The 23663-nt window shown below is 41.9% G+C and overlaps 1 protein-coding gene across 1 annotated transcript in view; it reads right to left on the reverse strand.

Annotated features, from left to right (window-relative positions):
- Positions 1–23663, reverse strand: part of LOC141100933 (uncharacterized) — a 516918-nt gene that overhangs the window by 133018 nt on the left and 360237 nt on the right. The window contains exons 69-76 of the mRNA XM_073589707.1: positions 21213–21320; positions 18849–18988; positions 17890–18021; positions 17515–17701; positions 16680–16828; positions 11712–11878; positions 9757–9846; positions 9012–9157 (exon numbers count right to left, since the gene is read on the reverse strand). Of these exons, the coding sequence (XP_073445808.1) occupies positions 9012–9157; positions 9757–9846; positions 11712–11878; positions 16680–16828; positions 17515–17701; positions 17890–18021; positions 18849–18988; positions 21213–21320 (1119 nt within the window). The remainder of the gene's footprint in view (positions 1–9011; positions 9158–9756; positions 9847–11711; positions 11879–16679; positions 16829–17514; positions 17702–17889; positions 18022–18848; positions 18989–21212; positions 21321–23663) is intronic.

The raw sequence follows: 23663 nt of genomic DNA on the forward strand, positions 1-23663 counted from the left end.
GCGTAATAGTGTATTCTTTCCAATGTCTTTTTTATTGTGGAATATTGTATAAAATTGATATTTGCTAGCCCGGGCAATTTGCACAGGTCTTGGAGTGGTGGGAGCATTCCGTCTGTAAGCAGCTGGTCTATTGTAATTTTCAGTCCCGGTAGAGCTTCTTCAGTCGATGTGACAAGGGAATGAGCTAAAATGTCTCATAGCGTTAATATTGGTGATGAGGGGGATCATCAGAATGTTGTATGCTTTTGCCCACACCTTTAGCAAAGAGCGTGTAAGTAAATTTGGAGAGGGAGGAAGGGGGGTCCCTCCAGAATAGGTCAATAAGAGCTGTCAGATGGGTTGGGGTGAGAGCTCCTTTTCTATTGCCACCCATTGCTTGTCTTGTGAGGCATAATAGTACTTTCTTATGTCAGGGGCACCCATTCCCCCCTTGCCCTTGGCAGGGTCAGCGTGTGAAAAGCTATTCGTGGTTTCATCTTGTTCCACATATATTTGGAAAAAAGGGAGTTAACTCTAGCCAAATAGGAATCTGGTACCTGGATAGGTAGCATTTGGAACATATAGGTGAATTTTGGTAATATCAGACTCTTTAGAAGATTTTTTCTCCCTGTCCATGATAGGAACGAATCTCTCCATGCTCCAGTTGTAGTTACTGCGTGTTCTATCAATGGATCATAATTGTACTTTATCAATTCTTTTTCTGTTCTACCTATTGTCACGCTCACGCCTTGGCTGAATGGCGCGAGCCGGGGGTTGTGGCCCCACTGTGCCACAGACCAGACTACCCTGGAAGGGGCGTGACTGCGACAGCTACCTTGGTCTTCACTGGAGCCTCTGATGGTGAGGTCAGGCTTGTGCGGCAGATAGCTGTCGGGTGCCACTCCAGGGTGGTGTCTGGCTGTGGCTGCTGATCCCACTTGGAGACAAGTCACTTGGACAGGTGTGACTGACAGGCAGACTGAGACACAGGGCAAGAAGGTACGACAGATACAGGGCAAGCAGGCGTGGCTTGGAGACACTGGGCAAACGGGCACGGCTTGAGACACAGGACAGGTGGGCACGGCTTGAGACACAGGACAGGCGGGCACGGCTTGAGACACAGGACAGGCGGGCACGGCTTGAGACACAGGACAGGCGGGCACGGCTTGAGACACAGGACAGGCGGGCACGGCTTGAGAAGGAACAGGTAGGGACTTGTTCACACAGCAGGTGCAGGTATGGATGCAGGCAGGCGTGGAATATGGAGGAACGGGTTTGGACCTGTTCAGACAGGAGGTGCGGGTATGGATGCAGGCAGGCAGGAGTGGAATATGAAGGAACAGGTTTGGACCTGTTCACAAAGGAGGTGCAGGTGAAGGCAGGAGTGGAGAGAGAAGCTGCAGAAAGAGGTTCTGCAGCGGCAGGAGGAGTCGAGCAAAGCTGAACCACAAGGTCTGTGGAGAGAAGCTGCATCAAGAGGTTCCGCAGCGGCAGCAGGAATGGAGCAAAGCAGAACCACAAGGTCTGTGGAGAGAAGCTGCAGCAAGGGGTTCTGCAGCGGCAGCAGGACTGGAGCAAAGCAGAACCACAAGGTCTGTGGAGAGAAGCTGCAGCAAGAGGTTCTGCAGCGGCAGCAGGAATGGAGCAAAGCTGAACCACAAGGTCTGTGGTGAGAAGCTGCAGCAAGAGGCTCTGCAGCGGCAGCAGGAGCCATGCAGACAGAGCGCCTAGAGTGCAGACGCACAGATAAAGCTGCGAGAGTGCAGACGCACAGATAAAGCTGCGAGAGTGCAGACGCACAGACAAAGCTGCGAGAGTGCAGACGCACAGACAAAGCTGCGAGAGTGCAGACGCACAGACAGGGAGGACACAAGGAAAGACACAGCAAGGAAGGGAGCCACGGACAAGGAGAAAGAGAGACTGATAGACAAAGGTAAGACTGAGTTCAGACAGAGAGACAGGGACAAAGACACAAGGACCAGGACATTCAGCCTCCTGGCAGGCGGGCAGAGAACAGACAAGGCACTGGGAACAAGACTCAAGGACCAGGATATTCTGCCTCCTGGCAGGCAGACAGAGAAATGCTAGGCAAGGTACCGAGACACAGGAATACAGACTAAGAGCCTTCAGAGAAGGCAAGACATAGGACAGGGCCTGGCTAGCTCAGCAGCAAGGAGCTAACTGAGTTTAGACATTGCACAGGCAATGTTTCAGTGGGAGTGGCGAAAGTAAATAGTCAAGGGCTCCAGGTGATTGGTCAGGGACAGATTACACAGGTGCACCCTGACTGCATAAGAACCAGAGCGTTCAGGCGCCGCCCCCCTATACACACAGTCTGGAAACATGGAGAGCAGAGGCACAGAGCTGGCAACAGACACAATTCACAGCATGGCTTGAAGCCGAAAGTAAGTTGGTGTGCGGGGGATGGGAGGCCATGCAGTGATGCCAGCAGGGTTGTTACACCTATTTTAACTCCTAAATACGTAATATAATTTTTGGGCCTGGTGAACGGATATTCCTTTTTCAGTTTGCCAAGGGTGTGGGCTGGGACGTTTAGGTCTAATGCCTCCGATTTAGACACATTCACCTTAAAGTTTGAGACACTGCCGTATTCATCTAGTAGTCTTTTGAGAACTGGAAAGCTCCTATGTGGTTTCGTCATTATGATGAGTAAATCATCGGCGAAGGCCGCAGTCTTGTAATTTTGCTTCCCAATTTTTACCCCTTTTATTTCTGGACATTGCTGTATTGCAAGTAGGAGAGGCTCCATCGTCCTTCTTTTCCCCACTCAATACTTTTCTTTTCAACTCCTTTGGCATGGTTAAAAGTTATTTTTTCATTCCTATTACTTTTGGGATATTACTAGCACTTGTTTTCCGGCAGCACAGTGGCTCAGTGGATAAAACTGCAGCCTTGCAGCGCTGGAGTCCTGGGTTTGAATCTGTAAGGAGTTTGTATGTTCTCCCCGTGTTTGCGTGGGTTTCCTCTGGGTTCTCCGGTTTCCTCCCACATTCCAAAGACATACTGATAGGGAATTTAGATTGTGATCCCCATTGTGGACAGTGATAATGTGTGTAAACTGTAAAGCGCTGCAGAATATGTTAGCGCTATATAAAAATAAAGATTATTATTATCCAGCTTGCCCTATTGCAAGAGGATTGTGAACACCACAGCAGGGTTTTTTATACTTTCCTTCAATAAATAAGATTTGGTTCAGGTGATCACCTAATTAGAAGCACATAAAGTAGAATGAGGTGTACTCTGGTTGGAATACAACTGACACTGGAATGGAATGGCTGTCAGACATGTAGAGAAGCTGATTTTTATAAAACTGTGCAGTGGTCTCTTAATTTTTGCCAGAGCTGTATGTTTATATGTTTCCAATCCTGGGCTCCATCCTGTTATATATATTCTCCATCCTGGGCTCACACTGGTATATATGTTCCCCATGCTGGAATTTATGTACCTTATCCTGGGCACCATCCTGGGATATAGATCCCCCATCCTGGCATATATGTCCCTTATCCTTATTCTGGGCCCCATCTGGTACGTGTGTCCCTGATCCTAGGCCCCATCCTGGTATATATGTCCCTTTTCCAAGGCCCCTCCATGGTATATATATCCCTTATCCCGGTATATGTCCCTCATTCTGCTGCTGTTCTTTAATGCATAGAAAAAAAAATGATTCTACTCACTTCCCTCCACTTCCCCAATGTGCGACATCCTATTCTGAAGCCGGCACCTCACTTCAGCTTTGAAGCGACGGGAGCAGATGAGATTACTTCGATGCTCCCCCAGTCACATACATATCGGCATCAGCTGCTGTTCTCTGGCCAGCAGCGTGTATTGCAGCACACGGACCCCTGTGCCGCAATACACTCCAGCTGAATGTGGTGGACGCACATCCAGTTGAAGTTTGAGTTGGGGTTGGCGTGCCCCTCACCGGCACATGCCTAGTTGAGGTCACAACCGCTGTGATTGCAATCATTACACCCTACGTAGTAGAGCTGCGTTTGTGTACTGTACATGGAGCTGTGTTTTGAATATGTGTGAGCTGCAGAGAGTGTACTCACTCTGTATGTTGTACAGCTATATACAGTTAAATACAAAATATTTGGACATGGAGCGAATCTTCGTGATTTGGGCTCTGCATGCCACTATTTTTTATTTAAAATAAAATAAATGAGTTGAAATTGAAGTGTAGACTTTCAGGTTTAATTAACGGGGTTGAACTAAAATATCTTGTGAAATTTTTGGGGCTCTTTCAGAAGATCGTGATAATCGGTCCTATGTCAGATTGCAATGCACACATTGGCCGCACATCTCCTGACCCATGCCAGTCCATGCATTGCATCATGACAGATTATCAAGAACATCTGAAAGAGCCCTTATGAATTGCACCCATTTTTCCACAAAGCCGCCTCATTTCCGGGGCTCAAATGTAATTGGACAAATTAACTTTATCACAAATAAAATGCTCATTTTTAATACTTTGTAGAGAATCCTTTGCAGGCAATGGCTGTCTGTAGTCTGGAAGCCATGAATGTCACCAAACGCTGGGTTTCCTCTTTTATGATACTTTGCCAGGACCTTTACTGTAGCTAACTTGAGCTGTTGCTTGATGAGGATTTAACTGTTGGGTGGACTGCAAAAAGTTAGTGTCTTATAGTTGGTGTATATTATTACTGAAACGCTGGCACCTTTACAGTAGATATTGCCATTCTTCAAGCGTCATCTTAATGAGCAGTATTTCATGAACCCAAAAGTATAGTTTTGGTCTGCTGGTGAAAACAGTTTAGAGAAAAAAACACCAGTGAATGATTTCCCCAAGGATGTAATTTTCAAAAGACTGCCCCAGCACCGATAGAGGAGGTATCTACTTCCAAGCCAAACCGCATGTTAGGATCAGGGTGGTGCCGCACCGGCGCTATCTCAAAGGCCTCTTTCAAGTGTTGGAAAGATGACATGGCCGACTCAGACCAGAACCGAATCAGCCCACTTTCTTTGTTAAAGCAGAGATGGATACCATGAGACATGAGAAATGAGAAATAAATTGCCTGTAGGAGTTGGCTAAACCCATGAACAGCTGGATGGCACGAATGCCTTGAGGATGAAGCTAGGATAGAACAGCAGAAACCTTCTCAGGATCCATTTTGAGACACTGACTGAAAACAATATAGATGAGGAATGATAAGAAGGATTTTTTGAAGACACATTTGGACAATTTGGTAAACCATTTGTTCTTGCATAGACGCTGTTGAACCTGACGTATGTGTCTTCTACAAGTAGGAAGACCAGGGGAGAATATCAGGATGTCTTCCAAGTACACGACCACAGAAACATAGAGAATGTCCCTGAAGATGTTATTAACGAATTCCTGAAAAACAGAGGGCACATTGCACAGACCAAAGTGCATGGTGAGATACTCGTAGTGATCATCATGGGTATTAAAGGCCGTCTTCCATTCGTCACCCTTGCGGACCCAGATCAAGTTATAAGCCTGTCTTAGATGCAATTTAGTGAAACTCTTTACCCCATGGATTCTGTCAAATAGTTCTGAAATCTGGGGCAGGAGATTGTTATGATTCGGTCACCGAGGAGGATTACCGGGGAAATAGCTAAGCAACCAAGAAACCAGAAAGGTTGGTAACTGAGCGCATTGCAGACCCCTAAACCTAACAACACAACCAGCATTAGCCGTGGGACATGCCTACGATGCCCTAGATGCCTCGTTACAGCCAAAGAGTTAACTAAGCCTAAAGCAAGAAAGCGGAAAGCTAAACTGCCCCGGAGTAGAACTCCAAAGGATTAGATAGCCCCCAAACATATATTGTCGGTGAGACAAGATGAGGCACAAACGCAGGCAGAAAATAGAGTGAGCAAATGATGGGGCCTAAACTGTCTAGATAGGACAGGACAGAAAAGATACTGTCTGCAATCACATAAAACCCTAAAAAATCCAACACGTCTGATATACAAAAACAATGAGGCCACAAGACCTTTCCCCCACTAGATCAGCATTCTGGTGTGAACTGGAAGCAAAGCAAAAGATACTAATATAACAGGGAATTAGCAATACTGAACAGAATGACATAAGCTGTGACATATGAGCGGGGTCCAGCACAAATCCCAGCAGGGAATAATGCTGAACCCACTCAGCAAAGCAGAAAGCAAGAGAAAGGCAAAAACTATATCAAATGCAAAAGATTCCAGCAAACAAATAACTTATCTGAATGATGCAAGACCAAGGAGGGGAAAAAGCAGACTTCACAATGCACAGGACACGAAACCAAATAACCAGCAGCAACTGAAGGAAGCTTGCTAACTTAAATCCTCCCAGTCTGTAACCCCTGACTTCCAATCATCGTCTTCAGGTGATAGACTTCCATCAACACAACCAGCTCCACTACCCACAGAAACCACCAGAGGGAGCCCCGACTCAGAAGTCAGATCAAGAAAGTTCACAACAGGCGATACTTTTGCTTAATAGAGGTCTTGTCAAGGCCCCAATAGTCTATACAGGGATGTAGGGAACCATCCTTCTTAGACACAAAGAAGAAGCCGGCACTGGCAGAAGAAGCGCACTTACGGATGAATACCTTGGCTGGGTTCTCTTGGATGTATTCTGACATGGCACGAGACTCTAGCAGGGATAAAGGATACACACGTCACTGGGCTGGAGAGACGCCAGACTGCAGATCAATAGGACAATAGCAAAGTCTATGCCACCCCAAGACTCGTGCTTTCTTTTCACAAAAGACGGAAGGCGGAGACTTGGGCAAGACCTTGGTAAGGCAGTTGGTGGCAGAAAACGGTCCTCATTGAAGCACTTGGTTTGTGGACCAGTCTACAACTGGCGCATGTAAACTCAACTATGGATGACACAGAAAAAAAGAGTTTACAGATTTAGGTAGCACGTAGAAAGAAATTCTTTCGGAATTCTGGACTCCAGTTGGCAGCGTGATATATCAGACAGGCTCTACCAGAAGTTGTCCGGCTATGGAAGTAATAACCAGGGGATGATCCAGCTTCTGTGTAGGGAGCTGAATTTAAAGAACCATGGTGGATGAAGTTGGTGGGGGAGTCTAAATGGGCTGCTGTGGAGAAAGATCTCTCTCCCCAGGTCAGGATGAACTCATCTCTCCAACTAACCCTAGCTGCTGGAGTTTTCTGGCCTCATTGGGCACTGGTGAATATAATGTCCTTTGCTTCTAAAATACAACAACTTGATTTCTCTATAGCTTCACTATCCCTCTTGTACAGAAAGTTTGGTCCGTTGAACCTGCATCAACTCTATAGCAGGAGCTTGTAACGTCTGACTGAGGTCACAGGCTGAAAAGGCTGCCTTGGACAAACTTGGCACAAGCCACTCCATCTGGAAGACTCACGAGAAATCTCAGTACCCTTAAACCCATTTTAACCCCAGTACAGGGATCTGGTTTAACAATAGGACCCAGTGAAATGATACCATGGAATGGCTGCTGTCCAGAGGTAGGAATGGTGGCCAAGTAGGGTCAGAGCTGAGAGGTCACATCAAGGACAAAATCACTGTCCATAAGAATAGTCAGAAATAAGCCAGGGTCAAAACAGGAATTCACTAAACAAAACAAGAACAGATGATGCACACCTAGCCACAGAAACACTAAGGTATATCTAGCAGCTTTCAGCAGAAAGCTGGAAGCTTTATTAGGGTGTGATACTCTCCAATTGGCTGGAGAGGAACTGCAGCAGTACCAAAGCTTAGGCAAAGTGTGGAGGTAGGAGCTGCCTAATGCATCCACTGCAGGCAGGGGATAGGCCAGGGAAACAAAACTCTTCAGGAAGCATTGGTTTTAAATTCCTGCTTTATAGCCAGGTGGTGACTCTCCAGCATGACATTGTCCAAATATTTCTGGACCTAACTGTATGTATAATACACAATGCTGCAGAGAAACAATAGATGTAATACCTCCCTATTTTACATTAGTGCATTAAAATTAGTGGTATTGAGTCCTCCACTTGTTTACATTGCCAGTGAAGTTTTACTCGTAGGAAATATGTACTTCTTACCTCATGCTGTCTAAACCAGGGCTACATCTTAGGCTACGTTCCCACGACCAGGAAGTAGCAGCACTTTGGAAGCAGCGTATTTTCGCTGTGTCCAAAGCACTATGCTCTAATCACACAGGTAAAATCCAAATGTGTTCACTGAACAATGCGGATTAACAGCATCCAATACATATCTATTGTGGCCATTTCTGTTGCGGAGACATGTGTCTCTGCGCCAGAAATTGACATGCTACGTCATAAACCCGCATCCACTGTTCTTGTACTGTACGTCCCAGTACAAGTGCACTGCATCCAAAACGCTGCTATTCCTGATCGTTAGCACGAACCCTTATAGTAAGGTTTTATGTCCTATTGTCCAAAAAAATGAGGTATATTTAAAAGTATAGGCCAATAAATATCAACCATTTCAGTTCTTATAGGGGTTTCAGATTTATTCATAGGCTCATTTAGCTGACAGCTGTTACTTCGTCCTCTTACATGTTTGTGTGTGTGTGTTTTTTTCCCACAGATAGTAATAAGTGACAGGGTAAAAAGTGACTGCCAGACACCTCTGATAGTAGGTAATTTCTCATGAGAACGAATAATTGGACACGTTGAAATCCAAATTATTTAATCCCTCTCTCTGACATCTGACATTAAGGGAAAAACCCACACATAAACATCAGTCAATGCCACCAAAATCAGCACGACCTTTTTCTAATGTGCATGGCCAGCAATATTTCTTTATTTGCTAGTTAACATTTTGAAGAAGGAAAAAAACTGAATAGTTCATATTTATCATTTTTTTTTAATGCCCAATGATGTGGTAAAGATATTCGTGAAAGTGATGAATTCTCCTATTAGTGATGCTTTCTAAAATAAATTAGTTTAACCTAAACATATGCAGGACTTTTCTATAAAGAACGCAGCATGAGATAAATTGTTTAATCCAACGATCAAAGAAATCAGCTCCAATTTTTCTTTGCAGCTTATTGGAGGTTTACCTCATTCTTTATAGCTCTTTGGTTTTTCTTGAGCTCCTCTAGCTCATCAGCAGCTTTCTCTGTCTTTTGCTGGATATCATTTAGATATGAATGTTTATTTGCCTCTTTCATGCGATAAAATGCTTCATCATAGTCATCACAACCATCTAAAATACAAAAGTACATGTAGAAGGTTCTGGTTGTTATACCGGGAAAGCGTCAAAACACAGGTCATTGATAAATTGCATCAACATTTCTAGAAGTTATAAGCCCAGGACTATCTGTATAAATAGATGTATCACATTTTGTCATTTACTCTTTAGAATGGAAATATAACAAAGGACAGATTTTACTATTATTTCTCCCAGACTTTTAGCACAAGGGTCATTTTCAACATTAAGAGTACACTTTTTAAAAAAAAAAATATATATACTAAAGATGTTCTAAGAAGATCAAATTTCACTTCCTTTCAATATCAAGCTCTTTCAATTTATAAGAAAGGTAGAAAGGGAAAAAAGAAAATAGGAAATCTGAATAGTATCCTAATTATACCTTCGGTGAAATTTTTATTGACGTTTACTTTTTATCCTGCATGAAATAGCTTTACTTTACATGTAGGCAGTGAACTCCGCAAACTTTAGCACATTGTTTCGCAGGTTAACATTTTTGTGAAGCACAATACTTTATTTCTTGGCTTTAACAGATTGTAAATGAAATGAGAATGTAGTAGAAGAGAATAAGACAAATAGTTGTACGGAAGTAATACCATCTTTTAGTAAATCATCCTTTTCATCAAAGTGGTCAAATTCATTTTCACTTTGTGAAAGAAAAATTTGTAGGGTCTCATCTCCAATACCTGAAAGAAACAAAAAATGGTTCAGCTGAATGGACGCTCACTCCAGTGTGTAGTAATTGTTATATACTATATATGTATAACTTCACAACACCTAGAAACCTAGTGACCTTCTTCACATTGACAATCAGACAACTGATTATGCTTGGATTTGGGTTCAGATTAAATAGCGATTTTGAAAAAAAAAAAAGAATAAAAAAGTAAAATCCTTGTCCTGTACATGTTTGAATTTACCAGTATTTTGTAATATGTGCATTGTAGGGTTCAGTATTTTGTAATATGTGCATTGTAGGGTTCAGTTCACACTACCTCCAAAATGTATATTCTTCACTAAATATTGACTATTGAGAAAAAAATGTAATTAATTTTATTATATGATAACAAAAGTGGTCTGATGATGGTCTCACAATAAGGACAAGGACTGTGGGAGATTTCAGATTTTGGACAGCTCAGCAGATTTTCGACTCGTGAAAGGAATTACATTAATTTAAGCTATTGTTAACCCCTTTGCCTCTGTAGGAAATTTTTGGTTTTGAACTTTTGATTTTTTCCTACCTTTCTTCTAAGAGCCATAAAAAAATTATATTTCCGTTGTAAATACCTTTATTGGCTAACCAGAAAATTTATATTTGTAGGCTCTCAAAGCACCAAGGCTCCTTCTTCAGGCTAGTTTACAAATGAATTACTGAGAAAAGAGCCAACATTTAAGAGGCTTTACAACAGGACATTTGATATGCAGGTAACCCCTCTTGAAGAACATTTGTGCATAGAGAAGATGGGGTGATGCCTACTAAAGATACGCCAATGAATCAAATTATATTTTTTCTTACAAGTGGAGAGGTGGTGGGAGTGATGGTTTAGTGATCAGGAGTCCGTTTTGAGGAGGTGTGAACTGTGTCCATCCATTGAGTCATAAATCCAGATGTTAAATTGACTCCTAGTGTCAAAGACCTGAACATTCTCATCGGCTTGAATTCACAGATTTTTGCCTCTCTGGTATCCTTAAAATGACCTTTCAGTATTAAGACTTTTAAATCTGTCACACTATGTTCCTGTCCAGAGAAATGTTTTCCCACAGATCTGTCCAGCTCATTCCTTATAAAGATTTCTAACCCCTTCCCAATATATAACCTACAGTTACGTCATATGTCAGGTCCCTGACTTGGTGTGAGCTCGCAGGCTGAGCCCACATTGTTCCCGGCAGATGATGTTAAGCTACACCCATGGCCGACAACTTGTTAAATGCCGCTGTCAATTTCTGCAAGGGTGTGATTCATTTTATGCCCCCATCAGTACACCCATGCCGTGATTCTGGGGTGCCATGACGTGCCTGTCATTATGGAGCTCCTGTGAAAGCCAGCCTGTAGCTGATTTTCATAGGAGACCGTGATTTTCGCTATACATTGCAGTGCTGTAGAACATCTGTATATAGTACACAAATGTTTTTCAAAATATGATTTAAGAAAAATAATAATACTGGGCAGGGTTGCCAGCTGTCCAGAAATTCCAGGACAGTCAGTAAAAAGGCAATTTTTTTCTCTGTCCATAAAAATAAATGTAAGGTGTCTGTGATTTTTTTGAAACTTACAGATTATTTTGACTGTAATCATCATTTTAAAGTTTACAGTGAATGCAGCTGATGTCTTCATGTCAGTATTATGGGCTGCAAATGGGTATCACTTATAAATCCCAATGATTTATTATGGTTTTCCAATCTGTCTGTAAAAATTGTCTGGCTGTGATTTTTTTATAAACTGTGCAGAAAAATAAAAATTTATGTTGGCAACCCCGATACTGAGATTATAAAAGCCTTAACGTTATGCATATAATTCTCAAAAGAACTAATGGTTTTAATATTTAAACCTTACCTAAAATAGCTTTAAGCTGCTCCAACATAGAAGTCTTTGTAATAAGTTTATCTAAAATATTTGAAACGACAATTTGTGATTCTTTGCACTTTTCTTCAAGACCACCAATGCTTTCTTGAGTTTTCCTTGCATCCATTCTTGTATTAGCAAGTGTCTCAAGTGCATGCCTGTTGAAATCCAAATGCTTTATGTAGAATCAACTCATGCAGCATTATTTAAAAAAATGTATGTTTATTTTAAATCTATCAATTATCTATCCCACATCTATGAATCTATCTATCTACCTATCTCACATCTATCTATCTACCTATCTCATATCTATCTATCTACCTATCTCAAATCTATCTATCTATCTATCTAATATAATAATAATAATAGTAATAAATTTTATTTTTATAGCGCCGACATATTCCGCAGCACTTTACATTTCAGAGGGGATTTGTACAGACAATAGACATTACAGCATAACAATAATCACATACAGTAGATTATACCAAATACCAAGAGGAAAGAGGGCCCTGCTCGCAAGCTTACAGTCTGAGGAAAGAGGTAGACACGAAAGGTGGGTGGTAACAGTTGCCCTGATTGTATGGACCAGCCATAATGTTAAGTGTGTAACAGTACAGACACAGAGGGCTAATGGATGCATAAAGCATGTGGGAACATGATGCGGGAAATCTGGTTATGGTAAAACTTTTGGCTGTGCCACACAGGGACAGATTAGGTTAATCTGTTGAGGCGATAGGCCAGTCTGAATAAATGCGTTTTCAGGGCACGCTTAAAATTTTGGGGATTGGGGACTAATCGTATTGACCTGGGAAGTACATTCCAAAGAATTGGCGCGGCAGGTGTAAAGTCTTGGAGACGGGAGTGGGAGGTTCTGACTATTGAGGATGCTAACCTCAGGTCATCAGCAGAACGGAGGGCGCAGGTAGGGTGGTATACTGAAACAAGGGAGGAGATGTAGGGTGGTGCTGAGCCATGGAGGGCTTTGTGGGTGAGGGTAATAAGTTTATACTGAATTCTGGAGTGGATGGGTAGCCAGTGTAATGACTGGCACAAGGTAGAGGCATCGGTGTAACGATCTAGCTATCTATCTCATATCTATCTCATATCTATCTATCTAATATCTATCAATCTATCTGTCCCATATCTATCTATCTATCTGTCCCATATCTATCTATCTATCTATCTATCCCATATCTATCTATCTATCCATCCCATATCTATCTATCCCATATCTATCTATCTATCCATCCCATATCTATCTATCCCATATCTATCTATCTATCCATCCATCCATCCATCCATCCATCCATCCATCCATCTATATCTATCTATCCCATATCTATCTATCCCATATCTATCTATCCCATATCTATCTATCTATCTATCCCATATCTATCTATCTATCTCATATCTATCCCATATCTATCTATCTATCTATCTATCTATCCCATATCTATCTATCTTTATGTGTATAGAAATGATAGGAATCTATTACAGTTTTTTGTACTATATTTATAGATAAAATGAAATCTGACTGACAACTCTTTTCTTTTTCCCTACTAGCATTTCTCCTTGGTTTAGAGAATGGGGCACAATATTTTTTGGACACATTATCATATTCAACTATGTCCAGGAGCCACAATAAAACTTAAAGTGGTATCAAAAGGGCCAGCGTTTGGACCAGGCAGACCAGGCAGATGCCTGGGGCCCCCACCTACAAAGGGGGCCCCATGCATCTGCAGTCCATTTATGAAGTGCCCAGAGGGTGTACAGCAGTGAATAATGCTGTGCATTGCTCTGAAGTCTTGTAGTGTCTCTCACAAAGCCCCTTGAGCCCCCCTGTCGCTTTCTCCCTGCAGTCAGGTTAAAAGTTGAGAGTGAGGGCAGGGGCCGATTACAGCAGCACAGTGATAGTGCAGGACAATGCCTGCAGCTCTGTATGTCACCTCCTGAGTCCTGATCATGGCTGCTCCTAGCACTGTTCTGAGAATGGATATGCCTAAGTGAAGCCACAGAACCTGGTAAGAGCAGCAATAACAGGTCAAAGTGCAGTGATTTCCTCTCTGTGGTCCGGAGCTCTGTGCTGATCGCTGCAGAATCAGGATTCACAGCCACATACAGCAGCGATCAGCATCAGCTCTGACCGCAGTCTCTAATCCCTGCTTGTAATGTGACAGGACGACCTCCTGTCACTACTGTCTGGATGACACAAGACAGGGATATTGTCTGCTGAATCAGGGGATTTATGATATAGAAATAAATGAATTCCCATGTGAAATAATAAGGGTAAACTATACATATACAGTATATAGTACAGGTGTGCATAGGAATCAGCGTTTTTGGTGCATTTTTTTTGCTGCCAAAGCCTGCTCTCTTGGCAGTAAAAACACTGCTTTCAAAACACCCATTTTTTAGGGTATGTGCAGACGATCCAGAAATGGCAGCACTTTGGACGCAGCGGACATGTGCTCCGTCTAAAGTGCTGCCATCTGTTGAACGCAGGTGATTCCGCGTGTGGTCACTGAACCGTGCGGATTCACCGCACCCAATACATCGTAGGGGTGAGATTTCTCTTGCGGAAACTCGAATCTACACAAGATAAATTGACATGCTGCCGTCTGGAGAGTCGTGCTGCATGTCTGTCTCTGCGGGTGAGGTGCGGGCGTATGTGCACGCATAGTGGACATCCCCTCCACTATGCTGTAACATCTGGCTGCTGCGGGTTGGATGCTGTGGATGTACACAGCATCCAGTTTACTGACCGTTGACACAGACCTTAAGAGCTTTTGCTGTTTTTTTGTATAGTATTCATTTTGTCTAGAGTACATATTTAATAAAGTTAGTTTTATTCACCAAAAACACAGCGAAAAACAGCGTTGCGACATTTGCAGTTTTTCTAAAGCTTTTTCATTGCTTTCTACAGGTGAAAAAAATTGCTGAAAGAAGTGACACGCTGCAGATTTAAAAAAAGCTGCAGTTGTGAAATTCAGTCAGGAGAAAATATAAGGGTGTGAGGAGATCTCTGAAAAGCTCAGTCTTTGTGCTATAAAATGCTGTAAACTTCTTATTTGCACAAGAAAAAGCTGCAGAAATTCTGCCTATGAACGTGGCCAAGAGTGGCTTTTTAAAGTGCCAGCAAAACATATGAGATTTCTGAAATCTCCTGCATGCGCTTGTTTGTTTTCTGACTGAATTACAGAACTGTAGAACTTTTTAAATCTGCAGCGTGTCACTTCTTTCAGTGTGTTTTCACCCATTGGAAGCAATGAAAGAATAAAAAGAAAGTTGCAGATATTGCAATGGCATTTTTCACTGCAATTTTTTAAGTGGTTTTGTTGAATTAAACTATTAGGTCTCGTTTACATGTTTAGTATTTGGTCAGTATTTCACATCAGTATTTGCAATACAGAAACAGCAGTGGAACAATCAGAGGAAAAGCATAATAGGAACACGTCACTACTTCTGGATTTCTCACCCTCCTGGTTTTGACTTCCACAGACTGATGTGAAATACTGACTGAATACTCAACGTGTGAACGTGGCCTTAAACATACTGTAGACAAAGCAAACATCCTCACTTTAAAAAAAAGCTGAAAAAAGTGTAAAGAACACCAGAAACAAGCTGAAAAACAGGTGTTTTGAACGCAACATTTTTTACTGCCAATAGAACAGGTTTTGGCCACTGAAAAAAATGCATGTGAACATAGCCATAGCGTTTCAGAGTAAGACTATCTGTGGTGTTGCGTAGGACTGCAGGTGACATCTAATACATTATCTGTTCTCCGAGAGTTATCACTGCTATCTCTGGTGTTACATAGGATGAGGTCACAGTCATATGACTGGTCACGTGAGCCGGGAGGGCTTCTGTTCTGGAGTGTGCTGTGCATAAAGGGAATTGTATGGCGATCGGTACACAGCCCCTTCTAAAATGATAGGTGGGCGTGGTGGCTGATTTGCAGTGTGGGAAAACTACAATCCCGCAGGTGGGAGTGTCAAAGTCAGGACTGTCCCGTTGGATCCAGGACGTTTGGGAGCCCTGCTGTGTTATCTGCAGTGTTAAAAAAAAATTAAGAGGGGGTTGGGGGACAACTCTTTGTCTTGGGGCTTGGGCCCCCCAATCTTTTCTGACCCTAGCAACGCTCCTGTGTAATGCTAATAGTGGTAGACCCGTTGGCTGATATAAGGCCCCTGAATATGGGGGCCACAGTGCCAGCACAGGCCCCTCTGCCACCTGTATCCACATCCTGCTCATGTAATGTAACCTAAATGTGTGATTTTACAATGTTGGCATTTGGGGCCCCACTTTAAACTTTTGCCTAGGGCCCCACTTTGTCTAAAACTGGCCCTGGGTATCACCTTTTGAGAGGTTTACGGTATATCAAAAGAAAATGTCATAAATGTCTAAGAAATGCAGGTTCTACTATCAGAACTTCCACATATCTGGAAAATGAGGGTCTTCTCCCCCTAGGTACTCTAGCAAGGAGGAGACCTTGCACACATGTAACTGTCTCCATTTAAGACTATGAGTGTAGTAGCTGGTTACATCTCATAAACCCTTTAAAATAGAATAGTGAGAGCTGCACACATAGGCAGCCACCACTCACTCCCACATATGCCCTTCTAGAGTGGTGAGCAGGAGACAAGGAACCTTGGTCTCTTGATGTATAGGGGAGCCAGATATGGTAACACAGTGCTCTTTCCTGCATTCCCTTTACGGCTGCTGACCAGCGTCCTATTCTTCTTCAATCTGACATGGAAAATACAATATATACAAGGTTGGGAGAAAAACAAAATGCCATAGTGGGTTGCAGGTGGACCCCAGCACGCACGTTGTGCACCACTCATTTAAAGGAAAATAAAAAGTTAGGATTTGGTTAGTGATTTGCATATAAATTTTTTTTTGCTAAAACCAAGAGTGACATGGTCTCTATTACTAAGCAAGAAGAAAATCAATACTTACATCAGCCGATTGTTTGTGTTGAGTTGTTCTTCCATTTTCTTTAGGAAAATGGATTTAAAGTTATCCAAAAACAGTTGTAATGTACTGGGACCAACAAAAACTTTGTCTGTCATTACTGTATCCTTTGTTAGTAGAAGCTTGAGTTTTTCCTAAATGGTGAAAATGTATAATGTTAATACATGTGTAACATTCCTAATGTACTACAAACCCTATTTATACCCTTGTTCAATCTTGATAAATAGTTGTCCACTTCTTGATGCTAGTTGTCCACCACATTCATATTGATAACTAGTAGTGATGAGCGAGTATACTCGTTGCTCGGGTTTCCCCGAGCATTCTCGGGTGTCCTCCGAGTATTTTGGCGTGCTCGGAGATTTCATTTTTGTCAACGCAGCTGCATGATTTGCGGCTGCTGGACAGGCTGAATACATGTGAAGAATGCCTGTTTGTTAGGGAATCCCCACATGTATTCAAGCTGTCTAGCAGCTGCAAATCATGCAGCTGCTTCGACACAAACTAAATCTCCGCGCAAGCCAAAATACTCGGAGGATACCCCAGCATGCTCGGAAAAACCAGAGCAACGAGTATAATCGCACATCACTAATAACTAGTGATGAGCGAAGGTGCTCGAATAAGGCGTCATCCATGTTCATGTGCTCGAAATATATGCTCGAGTCCTCGCGGATGCATGTCTCGCGGCTGTTTGTCAGTCGCAACACTTGCAGGGATTGCCTGTTTGTTAGGACCAATGTTTAACTTCCAGATCTGTGGCATTGAGTTTATTGCCAGCATGTCCTCATTTTGAGAAGCGGGATATCTGTTTTATGAGCTATACCTGAGTAATATCTTTACAGTATGGAAACTGGGCAGGACCGCCATCTCCGAGTGCACCGTTACTCTGGCTGGACTCATTTGCTTTCTTGGATAATATGCTGCCATGACTGATTCCTGTCCATGGAATCTGGTCATTGTCATGGAGCATAGAACTATGAATCAAGGTCATAGCTGTTGCTACATTCTCACTAAAACACAATGGAAAATAAGAATTAGTGAAGTAAACATGTTTTTCTTTTTTTACGCTTTATTTCCGATCATTAAAAATGTATTTTCATTGAAACAGAATATGTTCCATACAAAGGTATATGAATAATACAGGACATGTTCCATGAATACTGATCTATGGACAATAACACGTGAACAGCAGTCGTACCGAGTTTCTTCTGTGTGGGTTTCCATAATCCTGTGCTGCATTATGTAGTGTTTGGCTTCCCTGTTAATAACATCTTGTGACCAACTGTCAATCCAGATTAGCTGGCACCCACTTAAGAATCCAGGATATTTTCTATAAAGAATATATGTATAAATGGAAACTCATTAAACCCATAGAATATGGAAAGTACCAACTTGTCCAGCTGTTATTTCCTATTCAGACCTTGGTGTAAATCCCCATACATTCTGGCGCCTTCATTAATTAAATCATTTCTTTTAAATTCATACAACATCATGAAATACATGATCCTAAAGTACACTACACTACTCTATAATGTTAAAGGGGTTCTCCAAGCATATGATATAGATTACTTATCCTTAAGATAAGACATCAATATCAGATTTGTGGGGGGGCCAACACCCTGCACCCCCACCGATCAGCTAGTTGCAGCTCCGCCAGTTGCCAAGTACTGAGCATAAGTTCTTATTCAAAAGAATAGGAGCTGCTCTGCAGTACTTGGCAGTGGCCACTACATGAATGGAGAGGCACAGTGCAGATTCTTTCAATGTTCACATGCGTCCACAAACAATGTTTACAGCTGATTTGTCGGACCGCCACCAATCTGATATTGATGATCCAACTCATGCAGTGGTCATCAATATCAAATACACAGATAACTCATATAATGTTATTTTGCCTCCTAAATGCAAAGTTAAACAAATTTCTAAACAGCCTTCAAAAAAATTATTTTTTACAGTTTTGTTGCCACAGAGTGCCTGTATGTCATTTATCTACCTTACCGGTTTGCAAAAATGTTACAAATCCATCAGAGATCCTGCTCCTTATGTTGATGGTTCTCTCCGATCCCCCTCCCTCTTCTCTCATTGTTAAAAATAAATGTAGAGAAGGGTTTGTACACATATATCAATAGTATAGCAAAACCCAAATATTAGGCTTACCCTGAGGCTGTCTGCAGAAGTTCATGGCATGGAGAAATACAAACTATTATTCGCAGATAGGATTTCACTTGCGAGATAAAGTATTTGGTTGGGTCATAACCAAGATGTGGATGTTTCCTGAGTAGTGCTGGTCCTAAAACCTAAAACACATACATGGCTCTAATAAAATCTGTAGTTTTGGGGTGGATTTAGAATTTTGAGTGGAGGTCAATACGCATTAAAAATATGGTGACAAATATTGTATATTTATTCATGTTTTTTTAATCCATTTGAGAAAAAACAAGCAAAATACATTTCCTCAACAAAAGTTGTTTGGTGACCTGTCATAATCTACATAAGACAGTGTTGACACCATGTATTGGTATGGCATATCAGTTGGATATCCAAACTTTTGTAATTTCACCAAATACAGACAGTGAAAAAGAAATGAATGGTGGCAAACAGGGGCAGATAGAGTCAGAAGGAAGGACCTGTGAAATAACGGTACACAATCATAGAGTTCATGATAATGCACCCGTTTATGTGCTGCCTTGGAAGTGGGCACTGTTGTGAACACTTTTGACCTGGCCTCTGTGCTTGGGCTCCCTCTGGTGGTTGCTGCTGGTAATGGAGCTGGTCTGGCTGACAGAAATCAATCACCTGAGGAGGATGATTGGAGGTCAGGTTTACAGACTGGAGAAATTTAAGTGAGCAACCTTCCCTCAGTTGTTGCCAGTGATTTGGTTTGCTTCCTGAGCATATTTTGAAGTCTGCTTGTCTCCTGCTCTGTACTGCATCTTTCAGATAAGTTATTTGTCTTCTTGAATCTTTTTTTGCATTGGATCCATTTTTTGCTTGTCTCTGATTTTTGCTTAGCTGGTGTGAGTTCAGCCTGGTTCCATGCTGGGACCTGTGCTGGACTATGTTCCATATGCCACAGCATATGTTAGTCATTATAGTAACCAGTTCACACCAGAGTTGTGATTTAGTGGGTGAGAGGTCGTGTGGCCTCAGTATTTTTGCATATCAGGCGTTTTGGATTTTTCTTAGGGTTTTTGCGTGATTGCAGACAGTATCCTTTCCTGTCCTGTTCTATCTAGACAGTTTGGACCCAATCATTTGCTTACTCTATTCTCTGCCTGTGTTTTGTGCTTCATCTTGTCTCACCGGCAATATATGTTCGGGGGCTATCTTTTCCTTTGGGGCTCGACTCCAGGGCAGATTAGCTTTCCCATTTCTCTCTGTAGGCTTAGTTAATTCTGTGGCTGTGCCGAGGTGTCTAGGGCATCATAGGTACGTCCCACGGCTAATTCTAGTTGTGTTGTCAGTTTCGGGGTCTGCAATCCGCTAAGCTACCAACCTCTCTGGTTATGTGGTTGCCTAGTCTATTCCCCTGCTATCCTTCTCGGTTATCTAATCATAACAGGGCGCCCTTAACCCTTGGGTCATGATGCGGATACATGAAAAACATTGAAACATCCAAAGTGCTATACAATTGCTGAAGGACCCTGCATTCTGAAGACCGTGGGAGACCCAGCAGTGGCTCCCGATTAATTAGGTGATGGCAGTGATGGAAAACACTTTTAAGGTATATTTCGTTGGATTCAGTAAAAGATTAGTTTACAGATCAATGGCTGTAAGTTTAGAATCAATCATAATCTTCAAGAAATGAACTATTGATCTGTCATTATGTTGCTGAAAATCAGTGGATTTTAGCCATGGCTTTCACCTTTTTCAATACACAAGATGAAATTTGCAGATAAATATGAGCCTACTATATAAGCATGCAATATAAGCATGCAGATTTCTTGAGCATTTGTCAAGGCGCATCAGCTGAGGGTACCTATATTTGGGTTTCTTGGTAACTACTGTATATCTTTTCTTTCATGCCTGGTTGTTTCTATGGGATGTATTTATTGTAGTCTATACTCCTTGTTACTGTAAAAAAGTAACAATCACTATATGACTATTTTCTCAGTATTTATCATTTTTCCCTGTTCCCTATTTTTCCATTCATTCTCCTAGTATATTTGTTTTATTGTAATTGGATTTTTTATTTGATTTTAATTATTATGATCAGACGTAAAATATTGGACTCAGGCCTGACCCGTGTATATTTTTATGGCTCATTTTGACAAGCACTATGTAATGCTTAATTTTTTCTGCAGCTTTGCTATCGGGAAATTGTATAGTCAAAAGCCTTCTCTAAAATCATGGATGATTGAAATGAGTCTTCAACTTCACACTGGCATCAGCTTATTGCTGGAAGACAATCAAAAGAGTTTCCATATAGAAAAAAATAGTTAAATATATTACATTAAAAATTGTCATCAGACCCAACCACATGTATTACAGCCATGATCCAGTGACACATCAGGTGCTTACCTGCAGGAGGTCATTCATCTCTTCAGTAGTGAACAGTGGCAAATATTCCCCACAGGTCAGTAGACTGTTAATGGCATTAAGGCAGCCCTCGGTGGCCAGCTCCTCCGCCTGTTATTATTGGATGCACAATTTAATATAAGACAAGAGTAGTGATATATTCATTAACACACTGAAACACAGTTTACAGATCAGATGAGTATCTGTCAAGAAGCCTTTTAGTTCAACCAATTATTACAAAATAATTCTATGCAGCAAAGCGCTCTATAGTGACGTACTGTACTATATATGACTATTAGTGTTGAGCATTCCGATACCGCAAGTATCGGGTATCGGCCGATACTTGCTGTATCGGAATTCCGATACCGACTTCCGATATTTTTTCAATATCGGAATTCGGCATCGGAATCGGAAGTTCAGTTGATTGACGGCCTGACGTCATCATGATGCGCGGTGTGTGCGCATCATGATGCGCCGTCATTTCGGGCCTTCCGGGGGTCTCTGCCGGCCTGCCGGGGGGCTGTGCCGGCCTGCCGGGGGGCTGTGTGGACTGCCCGGGGTCTCTGCCGGCCTGCCGGGGGGCTGTGCCGGCCTGCCGGGGGGCTGTGCACCCTGTGGGGGTCTGTACCGGCCTGCCGGGGGGCTGTGCCGGCCTGCCGGGGGGCTGTGCTGATGTCCGGGGGTCTGTGCAAGCATCGTCCGATGGGACTACAAGTCCCATCGGGCGATGCCTGCTACCATGACAGTGATTGACACATTAGCCAATGATGGGACAGTAGTAGTCCCATCATCCGGCTAATGTGTTAAATGTTAAAAAAAAAAAAAAAAAAAAAAAAAAAAATACTACATACATACTACATGCTACATACATACTACATATATACTACATACATACTACATACATGCTACATACATACTACATACATACTACATGCTACATACATACTACATATATACTACATACATACTACATACATACTGCATGCTACATACATACTACATACATACTACATATATACTACATGCATGCTACATATATACTACATGCTACATACATACCACATACATACTACATACATGCTACATATATACTACATGCATGCTACATACATACTACATATATACTACATGCATGCTACATACATACTACATGCTACATGCATGCTACATACATACTACATACATACTACATGCTACATACATACCACATATATACTACATACATACAATACATTCATACAATACATACATAGACATACAGTACATATAACATAGAGTAACATACTTACCAATACTTGTCACATTGTTCCCCGAAGCCATTGTCTTTCCGGAATAAATATTAACATAACAAACCACAAAAATACTCACCCACGATCCGAAGCAGTCCACGAGTGTGTCCCACGACGATCTTGGGTAGAGAACTGCAGCATCAGATGATGCTGCCGTTCTCTACGGGCTGCAGGAATCCAATGACGGAAGGTAGGTATCCTTCCGCACTGTATTCCTCCGCCACTTAAAAAAAAAAAGTCCCTAGTCTCACTTTATGCCATTGCTGCGTGGGAAATTCCCACACAGCAATGGCATAAAGTGAGACTAGGGACTTTTTTTTTTTAAGTGGCGGAGGAATACAGTGCGGAAGGATACCTACCTTCCGTCATTGGATTCCTGCAGCCCGTAGAGAACGGCAGCATCAGCTGATGCTGCAGTTCTCTACCCAAGATCGTCGTGGGACACACTCGTGGACTGCTTCGGATCGTGGGTGAGTATTTTTGTGGTTTGTTATGTTAATATTTATTCCGTAGACGACAATGGCTTCGGGGAACAATGTGACAAGTATTGGTAAGTATGTTACTCTATGTTATATGTACTGTATGTCTATGTATGTATTGTATGAATGTATTGTATGTATGTAGTATATATGTGGTATGTATGTAGCATGTAGTATGTATGTAGTATGTATGTAGCATGCATGTAGCATGTAGTATGTATGTAGCATGCATGTAGTATATATGTAGTATGTATGTAGCATGCATGTAGTATATATGTAGCATGTATGTAGTATGTATGTGGTATGTATGTAGCATGTAGTATATATGTAGCATGCATGTAGTATATATGTAGTATGTATGTAGTATGTATGTAGCATGTATGTAGTATATATGTAGTATGTATGTAGTATATATGTAGCATGCATGTAGTATATATGTAGCATGCATGTAGTATATATGTAGCATGCATGTAGTATATATGTAGTATGTATGTAGTATATATGTAGCATGTATGTAGTATGTATGTAGCATGCATGTAGCATGTAGTATGTATGTAGCATGCATGTAGTATATATGTAGTATGTATGTAGCATGCATGTAGTATATATGTAGCATGCATGTGGTATGTATGTAGCATGTAGTATATATGTAGCATGCATGTAGTATGTATGTAGTATGTATGTAG

This window comes from Dendrobates tinctorius, unplaced genomic scaffold (assembly GCF_039654945.1).
Source record: "Dendrobates tinctorius isolate UK_male_01 unplaced genomic scaffold, ASM3965494v1 ptg000111l, whole genome shotgun sequence".
In the NCBI taxonomy this organism is placed as follows: domain Eukaryota; kingdom Metazoa; phylum Chordata; class Amphibia; order Anura; family Dendrobatidae; genus Dendrobates; species Dendrobates tinctorius.